This window comes from Cryptotermes secundus, unplaced genomic scaffold (genome assembly GCF_002891405.2).
Source record: "Cryptotermes secundus unplaced genomic scaffold, Csec_1.0 scaffold262, whole genome shotgun sequence".
NCBI lineage: Eukaryota > Metazoa > Arthropoda > Insecta > Blattodea > Kalotermitidae > Cryptotermes > Cryptotermes secundus.
In genome coordinates this window covers 1,896,149-1,911,594 of record NW_019739214.1, presented here as the reverse complement: position 1 = coordinate 1,911,594, position 15,446 = coordinate 1,896,149, and the positions used below count along the sequence as shown (strand labels likewise).

Below are 15,446 nucleotides of genomic sequence, written 5' to 3'. Positions count from 1 at the left end.
TGAATTCTGGAAATGTGAAAACCACTGCAAGTGATTTATTAATTTATTTCGGAAATTTAATCCTCCCACCTACATATCTTAATAGACATTAAATGCTTTTTATCGTTTGCATCCCGTTGCGTAAGTACAAATAATAATATAAATTCAAACGTCAACGCAAACATTTTTAATTATTAAACACTTGAATATGACGCTTTAAGGGTCGAAAATGTAGCATAACCCAAATTAACAATAACAAAATTTGTGTTTGGCGGCTGAATTTGTATTAATAAATATCAAAATGTTGTCGTTACGGTACTGAGCTTATTTTTCGTAAAATGTATGACTTGTATATTCGTAATTCTGTGGGCGTGTCCCTCTTTATTATTCTACAGTTACTCCAACTGGCGGTGGAGAATGGGTTCAACTGGATCTGGATAATTTGTAATATCATGTATTTGTGAGCGTAGGAATTTATTTTCGTGACAAGCTTCTCAGAGAAGATCCTTCGCGCATCATGGAGGTAGCAGATACAGATTTAAAGCAAAGTCCTCGAAGTTACGAATTTTCACGGTAGTCTTTACTGCCCGTAGCTGGAGAAAGCATCCCGCGTGCTGTTCCTATGGAAGACGGAAGTGGAGGACCAAAGGGAAAGAGCATCCGACATGCGACGCCGCAACGAGGCGCTAGTGTATAACATCCTGCCACCACACGTTGCAGCTCACTTCATGGGCAGCCGCAAGAGGCAGCACGAGGAGCTCTACAGTCAGAGCTATGCAGAAGTCGGAGTACTATTCGCCTCTATGCCTAACTTCTCAGGTACTTATCGGCTGCTTACATTCACTCGAACTATATCCTGAAGAAGTTTTCACATGTCCGCATACATGTGTTACAGAAAAGTACACAGCGAACTGATATTCTTAATAAAAGAGAAGTAAAGTTATTTGTGTTCCGTTCTTCCTCAGATTTCTATTTTACGTTCTATTTTTCAAAATTTCATAATGCGCAGGTTCATAATTTGTTAAATGATGGAGAATAAATAAGGAGGAGCATAAAACGCACACGGAGATACAAAATTAAAACAAAAATATGTAAGAAATTCAGAGGGTAAAACAGCCCTTGGACACATAGTACAGAATTCTCTAGTTCAAAAAGAAAGTAGATAATTCTTCGCGAGCCCTGTGGAATTGGTCATTCTTGTTCATATATTTTTCTTTCCCCCTAAGAAGCAAACTTTGGAAAACAAATAATTGTTCCCAGATTTTTATAGCGGCCTTCTCGTCATGAAGTTCTTTTTAAATGAATAATTTTATATTTCATCTAAGTTACAGACTGAATATCCCTTTATATATTCTGAACTCAGTCGGAAGCCATGTTGTTTCACGTTTCTGGACAAAGAATATAATATCTTTGACCTGAAGCACTGCGGTATGCATCACTTTTAACACAAAGATAATCTTCAATTTCTATTCTCATTGATTTGGTCGACTACTGGAACTTCCTAATTACTTTTACACAGGAACGAAAAAGTAAATATTTCCACAAATTGTCTTTACTGTTTGCACTGTTATCCGTTCTTCTCTGAGGACATATGTACTATTTTTATCGACAGTATTTTCGTAACATAACTTCGACCCTCTGTAAAGAGATCAAATCCTGCATAAGGTTATAAGCATTCTGCCGCACACTTTTCATTAATTAACAATTAGCTCTGATATACCGCCTTACATGCAACACTCCTTTAAAACTTTGCTTAAAGTTACTACATAGACACAATGAGTCTATAAAACCTATTTAAACCCACATTGTACACTACTTGTTTCGACCATCATTGGTCATCATCATGTGTTTTAAAACTCTTTGTGGGGACTGCTGTGCTGGCGTCTTGTGTTTTTAATATTGAATGTGTAGTGCCATCACAAGTTCGTGCTTTTCGTCGTGCTGGGTGTTCATTCCTGCTGCACTGTGTGCTTAGGCCGGCACAACAGTCCCCACAAAGAGTTTTAAAACATCTGATGATGACAATGATGGTCGAAACATATAGTGTACAATGTGGGTTTAAATAGGTTTAAAAGATTCATTGTGTATATGTAGTAAATTTTAAAAAATTGTAAAGAGTGTTGCATGTAAGACATATCAATGATAATTTTTAATTAATAATGAAATCCTTATAAACAGAACTGGCAGATGTTTACGTTTTTTTAATGTTCACCTAAAGTATAAAACGAGTTCATACACCAAAAATAATATTATCCAAATTATGTCCCAGATTATATTTTTTGAAATAGATATATGATTCCCTCGCTAGCGAAACGAATGGACGCAAAATGAAGCAGCATTAAATTTAGGGAGATCTGTTCTTTATTACAGATTTCTATTCAGAAGAGACCGTGAATAACCAGGGCCTGGAGTGCTTAAGGTTTCTGAACGAAGTCATCTCCGATTTTGATGCTGTATGTATACAACACTCGTAATTTCTTTATATCGCGTTCTACGAATTTTAGGACAATTAATTTGAATTTTGTGAGATTTGTGGTTCTTAGCTGCAAAATAAAGACTATAACAATGAGTGGATTGTGACGCCATGAAATTTTGGAAGATAGATATCAGGATTTCGGAGAAGTCTGTTACCTCCATCTTCAGAATATAACTTGTACCGTGAAGATTGGGGCAGCAGGTTCCCCTGTGACGCTGGTACGTACCTACCAAACTACATGCCATCACAACTGAATGATTGTAATCTTAACACACCGCCACGAGCATAAAAATCTCATACAGTTCAGCGTCACGAATTGAGGCCTTGTGACAAGTTATTTTCTGTGGCGCTACAGCCGCAATTTGGGCCTAGGCCTACCTCCATGAAACTCTCCGTTTCACTTCGGTTTACTAGATCTTACACATTCGGTAGGACTACTTGGGCGAGTGATCAGCTCGTCGCAAGGTCTCTACCTGTAGACAAACACAGAAAAACACACACAAACATCCATGCCCTGAGTGGGATTCGAACCCACGATCCCGGCTTCCGAGCGAGCGAAGACAGTGCATGCCTTAGACCGCTCGGCTACCGTGACCGGCCTTGTGACAAGTTACTACTCAAAATTTTCGATGCAGTAAAATAAGTCATTTAATTATAATAATATGGTGGATAACTTTCACTTTAAATTTGTTTTTTCACTACGAAGTTTAATATTTATACATTAGCGAACATCAGTGAAGAACTGTGAGTCACAGGCCTATGAATGCGAAAGTATTCGTAGAAGGTCTATCCAGTGAAAAATAAAATCAATTCTAGCTGTAAATTTTTAACGAAAATAGGGAATATGGAATCCTTATAACCAATACAATTCGATTAATAAATGATATGTAAAACAAAACGCTATACAATGAGTGTGAGTTCGGACTTAACCATAGCAAGGAGTATTGGGAAGAAACAATCTCTTATTTTCTTTTGATACGGACTGCATAGAAAACGAAACAAATTGGGGCGATAGACAGTCTACCGACTAACAGAGATGAAGGTGGTGTCATAAACCTCAAAAGTTATGGGGATATACAGACGGAGAGACAGGCAGAGAACAAGGTGAGCTCATGCCTTTTATTCTTTTTAAATAAGAATATTGGGCTAAAATTGAGTTTAAGAAATCTCCTTTATGTTTGGAATGTGAACGGAGAAACATTTCTTTTTATACCGAAATTTCCCATGAAGCATAGAATTCGGATATTTCTGTCGTTTCAAAATTAGAACCAAATAAAATAGCTCAGTATATGTGCTTGTTTTTCATATTACAGCTGCTGGAACTTCCACAATTTCAGGATATTATAAAGATCAAAACTATAGGTTCTACATACATGGCTGCAAGTGGACTGAATCCATCTCGGCAAGTCAAGGTGAGAAATCTTTATTTGTTATGTGACCATTTGTGGATCTTTTATCCTTTGAAATTCCCAAGATTACCGTGGAATTTTGACGTATGAATGAACGAACACTGAATCTGAAGTTAGCCTCAACATCTGTCCAATAAAACACAAATATGGTTACTCACTACACTCACACGAAAAATTCGTTTAGCAAGAAACTGAAACATGGAAACGTGATCAGCTCAATTATCTTGCCCCCTCCTGTTTCAGCCAGATGATCCAATTCAAGTACGCTGGTCTCACCTCGCACTTCTAGTGGAATTCGCCCTTGAGCTGAAGAAGGCACTCCAAGGTATCAACGAGCAAAGCTTCAACCACTTCGTGCTGAAGATGGGTGAGCATCAAGATTGTCCGTGACCACATCTTCCTATTCAAACATCAGAGTTTCATGTCTTGCACCATACTTCTAAAAATATTTAATAATATATAAAAAGTGTACATGATGGCAAGTCGTTCCTCAAATACAGACAGGTTATGNGCTAAGAGACCGTGAGAACCGGTATTTACGTTCCTCCGAAACGTCGGTTAACACCACATACACACGGTGCCAAATCCCAGAAGACTGCTTTCTTCAGGTTATGCAGGGTTCGATTTTCGGCACGGAAGCGATTCTCCCAGCAGATTCTCTTCTTTAAAGCGTATCGACACATTCCCTGAGAATTTGATTGCCAAAGCGTAATGATTAAAAATCTGCTCCAATTAATGCGGAACCCATAATGCGAGTAACCCTTCTTCACCCCTCCTTTACACCTTACCACCCTCCTTCCCTTCCAACTCACATGTTGGCTCAGTAGAGCAAGAAATTCCTGTCAGGTTCATGTAATAGCAGTAACTCAGAAAAGCGGAAATTGCACATGAGGAGCGAGCCCTCCATTCCAGTCACAGCGACAGATTCACTGGTTAATTAATCGAGCATTTATTGGCAACGAAACTTTAGAATTTCTCAGCGCAAGCACACAGTAATATAGCTCTTTAATATTATTATAAAAATAGTATTTTAAAATCAAGTGCTGATTAATTTAGATAAACTTGAGGAGTACAGCGGGATTACGTCCGAATCTGATGAATTTAAGATAACAAGTGATGAGGAAAAATATCTTGTGGGAACGTCGCTTCATCCCCAGAGAATCTGCAGTGACGACATCCTCTCCCAGACAAGAAATCTCGTCTCCAATTGGCTCATTTTATCTAAGCAAAGTCATTATGCAATCAGCATAAGCCAACAAAGCAGTTTGCAGAGATACAACTCGGACCTCATACATGGAAGCTGTCATCTTCTCGTACAGAAGATTTAGCTAGACCCTTCCGAAGATAAACTATGTCAGCTGCACATGTCAAAAGACAAATTCGCGTCTCCAGAAAACTATTGACTTGTTTTCTGCGTTGACATTGTTTCACTTCCGGTCACTTAAACTGGATATAAGACAAAAGAGTTGTCTCCTGTTCAGAAACAAGGAACATGTAACATTCGCCAATACATCAGACACCCCTTAAGATAAGACTAAAGAGGACAACAGCGTCCAAGGGAAAAGTGTAACAGAATTGAACTCTCACAACTGCTCAGCTACGGAGAGAATTAATGCGATGATAAAATTAAAACTGACTTTAAAGAAAAAGTTGAGGGATTGTGTGTATTGACTCCCTAATTCAGGACAGGAACCGGTACTGGGCTGATGTGAACATGATACCGGCCCCCTTGGCTCCACAAAATGCGAGGAAATATTCGTATTCTTATATAGCTTAACTAGCTAAGCGAGTATTATTGTCTCAAACAAGGCCTTCCTCCATGGGGTTGGTGTTGCGGGGCGGGTAGGTAGATTTCAAAATGCCCCTGCCTTCTCATGGGCACTTGAGATATCACTCCAGGGGTGTAATAAGGGTTTATATGTAATTAAAGGTAAAGTTATCCCTGTAACACGCCTTGAAGGTCCATAGGGTAGTGAGAGGTTGAGGCTCACACATCTTCTAGACCAGGCATGTCAAACTCAACTTGTACAGAGGGCACCTCAGCCCTATTAATAATAATCCAGGGCCGCACTTCAAAATAGAAATATACATTAGATTTTGATACAAGGAAATTTAATTCTATTTATTATTTAGGAATAATTTCACTATAATTACCTAAAGTCACATATCTTACAGTTTTAAAAAACAAGAGAATGCCATTTTTGACAAGTATCAAACAGCTTTTCAATATGTAAAAAGAGAGATTACACAAGAAATTATGTTAGAAATAGCAAAATATAGAATTTCCTGCAGCCTGCTAATTTGTGTCTGTGTGAGTCTTCTTGTCTCTGGTCTGTTGGAAAATTGTCTTTACAAAAAATATTTCTACTAAAATTTTAATATTGATTTTAATATCAATTAACTCTAAAAGTTGAGGGTCCGTACTTTTTGGCTATGGGGGCCTCATTTTTGACACGGCTGTTCTAGACAATAAGCTCAAAGATGGCGGTGAGGCTGTCAGCCTTATGCGCCGGCCGTCCTTTACCCCCCAGGAAGATTCTTGGTAATCATTTATGTTAGAGGCTGAATCGACACCAGGGCCACATTGCGGCTGGAAGGATTAGGTAAATTTAAAACTTCACCTCATCGGACTCGAACCCGCGACCCTTCGGCTTGTAGCAGAGTGCCTCAACCAACTACGCTACCGCGTACTCACTTTGTGTGTAATTAAGAAACTTAAACTTTCATAGTCTTAATAAGTTTAACGTGATTAAATCATGAACGGGGTAGGACATAAAATACACTTACAGGAAATAATCAAATTTATGTACATAGCATTCTGGTCTGAAAACCGTAACAGCGGAGAGACACAGGCTATAAGATTTTCACAGCAGTTGGTAATTAAGAGTTTCATCTTCTGAGATGCAGCGCCATGCAGTCCGTTGAAAGTGAAGATAAAGGCGACATTTTGAACAGATTACAAGGCGCTGTCGCTCATAAGATGCTGTTCCTCACGGAAGAGTTCTCGTGTGCAATATTTTTTAAAATATTTGAGATTTGAGGTTTTCACGGCGGTGACTATGAAGAATGCCGTCTTCTGAGATGTGGTGCCGTGTAGACCTTATGTGAACTGACGTTTCGGAGGAATGTATCTCCTCCATTTTAGGGTAGAAAAATATGCGAGCTTGGAACCAGCGTGAGTTCGCAGCCACCTGATCACGCTGGTTCCTCGCTCGCGGATTTTTGTACCCTGAAGATGGAGTCAATCCGTTCCTCCGAAACGTAGGGTTACACAAGACCTACACGGCGCCACATTCCAGAAGACGGCATTCTTCAGTTTTGAAAATGTTTGAATTCTTTGAGACCTGGATAAATAACGGTAATATTACTTTTAGAGAAACAAATGTGCGAGGGTGTTAACTGGACTCAGCTGGATCGTGATAGCGTCCCACGGTGTCTCTCTTGAATAATAGGTTATATAAAAATAGATAATTTCTTTGTAGCACGAATACCAGATCTGCCCAAAAAGATCCTCCAGCGAAGGTGCACTTAAAAATCTACTTTTTTTTTAATTAATTTAGGGTGATGGGCAAAGAATGGGCTCACATAATATCAGAGATATGATTTAGATGAAATCAATAATTTGTTCTAATAATTAGTTATGTATAAACTTTAAGCCCATTGGCTGTTCAAATATAATGTTCCGAGAAGCGTCAATAAACGACAGAATGTGCAATATTTAAAAGAAGGAACTCCAGCAGGTGTTACCTCCATCAGCCCGGTAATCATAAAGACTTTTATCATCAGCGTGAAATTTCGTCTAAAAACATGATTCGACTTTCGTGGATAATATTCCAAAGAGAAGATCCAAATATGCTACTGAATCCCGACTTTTGGGGCTGTTTACAGATAAAAAATTAATTATGTTAACTCCTGTTGCTAAAGTACAGTAAAACTGCCACACTAGAAAAAAGATATAGGTGTAAGTCTAAAGAGAATACATGTGTTCTGATTTTGTAAAAATTCATGGAGTAATAACTTATGGAATTCACTAGACGAACCAAAGTTTAAATGGTAACATTGACAAAGAGACCCATAACTACATTTTAAAAAATATTCTGTTACATACTGACATGAAAATGATAATATATTGGTTGTATAAACTAACAAATTCTGGTTCAGGAATAAACCACGGACCGATCACGGCTGGAGTGATTGGCGCTCGTAAACCGCACTACGATATCTGGGGCAATTCTGTCAACGTAGCCTCACGTATGGAGAGCACGGGGAAAGCAGGATGTATCCAGGTCTGTATGGTGACATTGCTCTGCCATCTTACCTATGTTGTCTCCTAGGCAGGGCCTACTAGACGAGGCACACACACACACACATACACACACATACACATACACAATGCTCTCACAACATTAACGTCAGTTCGGATATTAACATTAAAATGTCACATAAAGGATTTGACGTTTTCGCAGCGGTGGTCATACGGAGTCCTGTTCTCTGGGATATAACACCGTGTACTCTGTTGAAGGTTAGCTGACATCTCGGAGGAATATGTCTCCTCCATCTTCAGGGTTGAAGAATAAACTCGGTAAAAACCAGAATGAAGCAGAAAGCAAGGCAAGCAACCTGAAGAAAACATGTCTTTAATTCGAAATTTCACGATGAAATTAATTGAAAAACGTATTCCTAAATCATATAAATTCTATACAAATAATAAAATAACGCCCTGAACTTTGTAGGTTTGTACTTAACTTTTGGTTTTAAATAAAAATGAAGGCACGCGAGGAGGACAGCGAAAGCTAGAAGTTGAACAGATCATTTCTTTTTTCATAGAAACATGTTTATATGTTATTGTCATTGAGGTAAACATGGAACAAATATCCTTCAAATATATGAAGGGACAGAGAACTTGTTTAATGAATTCAAACCAAATGCCTATTTAATGTTATTTTTCAAAATGTATTGATTGATTTCAGGCAATATTGTGCATTCCACACCTGGTATTTTAGGTATAAGAGTGCAGTTTCGACGGCATATACGTATAAAAATATTTTGTGTAAAGTTGGGAGGCCGAGTTTGGCTATTACCTATAAATAAAAACAAATTAATTTCCTTAAACATGAAAGAAGAAAAAATTAAAAAACAAATATTTCTAATAGTTTTATTAAAATATTGTACAATTATCCATATGTCGAACAATAATTAATATTAGGAACCAAGAATTTCAGTTACAGTAACCTAATAATATAATTGAAATTTATGTAAAATAAGATTAAGTTTTAAGAAGGAACAGAAAATATTTTTCCGTCTTACGATTCAATAGTGGGAGGTAGTGTTTGTGTGTGTGTATATATATCCGTCTTAAACATAACTTATTATTTAGTCACCCTTCTTCCTCATTACATATTTCGGCCGTACACGGCCATCATCAGGAGTTGTCCGCTTTGATAAATTGTCGCACTCTTTTAAGTCAAAGGTATATATCGCGTGTGAATGTGATGTTTCCTAATTCACTAACAGCCCCCATTTGACACTATATTATAGTCTAAGCTAATGAGAGTGTCGATAAATAAAGCATACATTAACAAGAAAATAACGCGATCAAAGATTTTTCAAAATTTTGCTTCAAAGGAAATGGGAATGTTAAAATGTAGCAACACAAACACAAAGTCAGTACTTCCATTGAAGGTGGCACTGTACACAATTTAAATCTATACAGCGCGACAGGAAGCTGCAGTTTAATAGTACATATCCTTATATTTCCAGGTAACCGATGAAACTACTGAGATTCTCAAGCATTTCGGTTACGTTTTTGAGCAGCGTGGATTGGTATCGGTGAAGGGAAAAGGGCAGCTTATGACATACTATCTCATTGGCAAAGGTGGGACAACACCCTCAAATCCAGAAACAACCTTCAAGGACGAAGAAGAAACCAAAAACAACCCTGATTCTGTTTTGGGATTAGACGAAGACATCACAATCCACCTCGAAACAAATGAAAATTCTTTCGACAATCCTGTACATAATAATACAACAGAGCATATTCTAACTCAATACAACGCCGAAGACAAGCCGGGCTCGACGGAAGGACCCGAAAAGCAAAATACTGAACATAAGTTGGACTTGTCCGCCGATCCCATACACCAGTTATCTGAAGACACGTCACCGTTAATATTAAGTTCTACAGCCGCAACTTCTGGGTCAAGTGAAACGCACTTACTGCAGAAATCAGACGCCGATGACTGAAAAGTTTGGTTTTATTTGATAGAAACAGCGTTTACGTATGAGTCGCGTCGATGCATACAGGGTAAATAAACTACAGAAATATGTTACCCAGAACTGTTTGGGATAACCGACTTTCAACTAAAACACATCGTCTCACAAATGTGAATTATAAGGACTCATGTTTATGTGTCCTTGGGCGACAATCGTGTGGGACCATGTTACGCTAAGGAACAGCTTTATTTATGATAAATATGTTGGGAAATTTTTCCACATGGTGAAATAAAAATGCACGAAGGCCTCCTCTATTCCAATACGGTATAATATTTCACAGTAAATTGTAAGTAGGAAAGGTTTTCTTTACCATGGCACTTATAGATTATTGCTGATGAAATATGAACATAAAAGTTCCTTGTAGTATCTTGAATGTATATAAAGTGACACTGAATATTGCTGTTATAAGAGGAGGGCCCGTCAGAACTATAGATCTGCAAACCAATTAATCTGTAAATTTGTTCCGGTAGTAGGTTCGGCGAATACAGTTTGATGTACAGTGAAACACAGAAGCCTATATGCCTAATATTTGTGTAAAGTTTGTAAGTGGAAGTATCCGTAAATCAATGTAAATGCTTTTCTATGTTAGAAGTAAGTTGTATATCCGACGTCGACCAATTTGTTAGGCCTACAAACTCTTTGGGAAATGAGTGAGTGTCGATTCGTGTCTGCGTGGTAAGCAATGACAAAGTCCGTCTCCGGGACTGATATTCTCTTATTCAAAAAGTTAGAAAGGGATATAATTTTTTAGATTTTCAAGGCGCAATTCTTCATGCCGCTATTTTCTGTCTTGACACCGTGTAATCTTGTTGGCGGACATCCACGTTTCGGGGGAACACGTTGCCATCTTCTTAAGGGTTGAAGTGTGAAGGATGAAGAATTTTTTGAGGCATATTTCATTGAAAAGTTTACTGAGAACCGAGGGAAGGGGTAAAGAAGAGAACCCTGAGTCAGTACAACGACGACAGTGAGTATAGAACGTCCCTTCAAGGGGTAAATTCTCCCATGTGACAAAAAACTGAGTGTGACCCCTTATAAAGTCCGTTTTCCAAAGAATTTTCCCAATGCTCTCGACCGAGCTCGTCGTCGTTAGCGCCTTCCTCGGGTGTCGGTAACACCTTCTTTTTATCCTGTCTAAGTAACCCAGCAAATTCCTCAACTATACACCTCAACCTTGAAGATGGAGGCAGCATGCTTCTTCGAAATATCCTGATCAGCAGACAAGAGTAAACAGTGTCAAAACCCAGAAAACAAAAACTACAAAAAGATGCCTGTAGCACACTGATCAGTAGGCCAATGGCTGATCTGAAATGTGATTCCTGAATCCAGATAACCCCAGTAGAATGCAACAAATTTTCATTTCAGGAATGGTATATGCTTTAGTTAATCTGATAGTATTTTTGGTTTATACATGTGTATGTAAGTAGTTTATTTTAAATTTTTGGTGAGTTATGGAATGTAATTTGGTTCGTGTATTAAGTTGTATGTAGATATTTTACGATATGACAGATTGTGAGATCATGCCTTTATTTGCAAACAGAATATTTGTTTTAGATCATTACTTTCAAATTCAGAATTTAAGAAGGTTCAACAAAGAATAAACAAGTGTGTAATTCTTTCATGTATCCAACCACAATTGGAGTTGACATGGACAAAACTTCTGTTTCGTAGTTATATATGTTTCTCATTTGTGAAAATTAGTGGATAAATGTATAACACTAAATGCATTAAGAAAACAAATTATTATCCATGAAGTTGGAATGCAATTGGAAATATCTTCATCTTCAACATGTGTGTTCTGCAATGACACAGTTCATTAGCACAGTACTTCCAAAATAATCTATTAATTCAAAAACAAATTTCAGTTCCAGTAAAATTTTATGTGGGCAATGTGATGCATTTAACGTACTAGAACAGAAGTAAGAATTTAGTTGGTGTTCAGTAAGTTACTGTGTATGTGACTGGACCATGACCTTTCTGCCGCAGGTTCGTCCCGAGTAGAATTTGATGTTTCCCCACTGCAACACACACAATGTTATTGTATTGTGGACATAGAAAAACTGCAATGTAAAAATGTCGGGCAGGTTGCTTAATGTATTGTATATACATGTACTACTGATAGGACAAGTGATTGTATAGAATTGTACGGTACAATTGTGAGGAAAGAATACTGACTGAGTGTCCCATCTGTATATATCTGTATCCTACCTCGAGCAAATCATCTTCACGTTGAACTATGAGAAGGAAAGGTTTTCATCCATTTGTTTCAACGATCCCGGGACTGAATCAGACATCAAAGTCTCTATGATATTTTATTAATATTGATATATTTATGATTTACCAGATCTCTAGAACATACACACATTACCAAAAAAAAAACTACATGTAATTCAAAACTGTGCGGAAATTGTTTTGCGTGCATTCGTATTAATAACTGTGGATTTCATTAATGAGCAATGAAACAAATTTCGGTCTGCAAGACGTGCTTATTGTAGCCGATGCAATATTTGAAATTTTTAAGAAAAAATATGTAAAATGTGTTTTTTGTTTATAAGTGAAATTATTTGAATTATGAGTTTTAAAACGACTCAAGCATCGTCATTAATCATAACAATTACGTTCTTAACAGAAACATAAAATTCTAATCCAATATTTGTAATTAATGAGGATAATGAAAGCTGTTTCTTTTGAAACCTAATAGTGTAGAACAAAATAATTTTTGTAAGATTTGAGGTTTTCACGGCGGTGACTATGAAGGAAGCAGTTTTCTGAGATGTGGCACCGTGTAGATATGGTGTTAACAGACGTTTCGGAGGAACGTATAGCCCCCATCTTCAGGGTAGAAAGAAAAACAAGAAAATCAGCAAGCGAAGAGACAGTGAGAACAGGTGCAAGCAGACTAATGTTGGAAATAATCTCAGCTATATGAGAGCAGGAAAGGAAGGGACAGGTCTACATGGGAAATCAGTGGAGAGGGAGAGGGGAAGGGTCTGGGGAGCAGGAGCAAGGTTAGAGCAGGTATAGGATATTGTATCGGGGGAGAAAGGCAAGGTTAATGGGAGGGCATTAACCCTTAAGCTAGGGGGGTTGCTATGTGAGTCGGTCATGGTCATTTTACAAATGTTAGTTTTTATTTACTATTATCCTTTCCCATGAGTAAAATATTTTTTCCAAATGAAAAAATATCCGCTTTCCTATGTTAAATTTTTGGCCATGAAAATCTCTTCTCCTCTTGCGCATTGTGAAGAGGCGTGGCTATTATCTGAATTGTGTTTCTTTCATGTAATTAAACATTTGGACAGATCGAACCTTACTTTTGCCATCAGGTTCTCTTTGCATGGAAATTGAGAGTACTAAGTTACACAAGTTTGCAGGTCACGGAGTAAGATAACTAACACAAGAAGGATTATGATACAGATGTGAGGAGTAGTTCGGAAAATGTCTGAATCAGACGCCCGAGATTGTGGAGGCTGTATTCTAAACTGTGCAACAAACAACGCGAAAATTATTATTATTATTATTATTGGCACTACAACCCTTTGTGGACTTGGCCTGCTCTAAATCTTTCTTCAGTCATCCCTCTCTTGTGCCTTTGTTTTCCAGTTAAACACACCTAAGTTCCTTAAATCCTTGTTGACACAACCCATCCATCTCATTCTTGGTCTACCTTTCTTCCATTTCCCTTCCGGTTTTACAATCATTAATCTTTATATAATTTCTTCATTTCCTCTCCATATAATATGTCCTGTCCATCTCAAACTATTTATTTTAATTCTTTCAATTATATCAACATCATTAAATAAACTATATAATTCCTGATTGTTACGTCTTCGTCAGAGCTCATCAATTTGTACTGCTCCATGGATTCTCCTTAGAATCTTTCTCTCACAACCTCCCAAGCAGTGCTTCATGAGCCTTGCTCAGAGTCTAGCTCTCAGATCCTTACAGCACTTTGGAAGTATCAATGTTTCATACAGGTGACATTTAGTTTTCTTCTATAGTAATTGAGATTTCATCAGTTTCAACATCCAGTAATAAGAACTATTTCCTATTGTAATTCTGCGCTCAATTTCTTCTTCAGAGCATTTTTACAATTAATTAGAGACCCCAGATATAAATCTCGTCGTAACTTCAAAATTATATGAATCAATAGCGAAACTTCGGTTATACCTCAAGTCAGAACAGCCAGAACAATTTTGTGCCATAAATTTTGTTTTACCCTCGTTTACTGCTAGACCCATTTCCTTAGCAGTTTTCTCCGTACTAACGAAATGTTCTTTAACTACTGCTAATGAGCGTCCAATTATATCATCTGCATAAGCCAATATTTGTACTGATTTATTAAATATAGTGACTTTAGTTTGCACTTCAGTACCTCTCATTACCTTTACTAAATTTATATTAAACAGAAGACGCGCTAGTGTGTCATTTTGTCTAACCCCTTCTTTAATACCAAACTATGGGTAATATATTCCTTAACTTAATCATGTCGAAAATTATACTTTTGTAGAAAAATTTAAAACGTGGCTCGTATATCCAAATAAGGTCCAGGCTTGAATTTCTATTTAACATTTGTTCACGCCTGAAATTCAGTAGAGCCTATTACATTAAAAGTGTAAAAACAAAATATTTTCCTTGATATAAAGCAACACAAAGAGCTGAATGGCTGACAAAGATCACTAAGTTCCTGAATATTAATAGCAGCTACCGTTTCCGTTTTCGAATTCTCTCGTTCTATTTGGATAGAAATTGGTATGCTGGAGCAGCAGTTTACACAACGTGCATTTAATATGAAAACGTTATGACGGAATTCAGTGAAAGGTAGATTATAATTCAAATAAACGAAAACCAATCGTTTAAAAAGTTTTCGTCAAGTTTCCGACTATGGTTGTTTCTCGAAGGATACATTATTTTAACTTTCTCATATATGTAGTATATTGTGAGAGGGTCCTGTGATGGAGAAGAAAATAAATAATTTTTTACATTCTGACGGATCCACAGGACTTCATCCCTGAAAACGAAAAGGTTGTTTTGGGATCCTGCCTGTTTTTTATGTGTGTATGTGTATGTATGTACGTGTGCATGTTTGTATGTATGTATGTATGTACGTATAGCTCTAGTACTTAGAGGTGACAGTCCTCCGACGCGGAGTAGGAGAAGTATTGGTAGTGGCGGGGAGAGCTCCAGCATGCTGACACGTGTGGCGGGGAATGCAGTACAGGCGTTCTCAAAAGGAAATAACTTCTTACCTCATTGTGTTGTATAGTGATGGTGGGTTATTCTCGTTGATGTTCACACATCCGATGTTAAGT

The 15,446-nt window shown here is 37.5% G+C and overlaps 1 protein-coding gene across 1 annotated transcript in view; it reads left to right on the top strand.

The window, feature by feature from the left end:
* Positions 1-12,326, top strand: part of LOC117282028 (adenylate cyclase type 3) — a 295,000-nt gene extending 282,674 nt beyond the window's left edge. The window contains exons 15-20 of the mRNA XM_033754352.1: positions 573-798; positions 2,350-2,432; positions 3,769-3,867; positions 4,108-4,231; positions 8,026-8,150; positions 9,625-12,326. Of these exons, the coding sequence (XP_033610243.1) occupies positions 573-798; positions 2,350-2,432; positions 3,769-3,867; positions 4,108-4,231; positions 8,026-8,150; positions 9,625-10,104 (1,137 nt within the window). The 3' untranslated portion in view covers positions 10,105-12,326. The remainder of the gene's footprint in view (positions 1-572; positions 799-2,349; positions 2,433-3,768; positions 3,868-4,107; positions 4,232-8,025; positions 8,151-9,624) is intronic.
* The last annotated feature ends 3,120 nt before the right edge of the window (positions 12,327-15,446 follow it).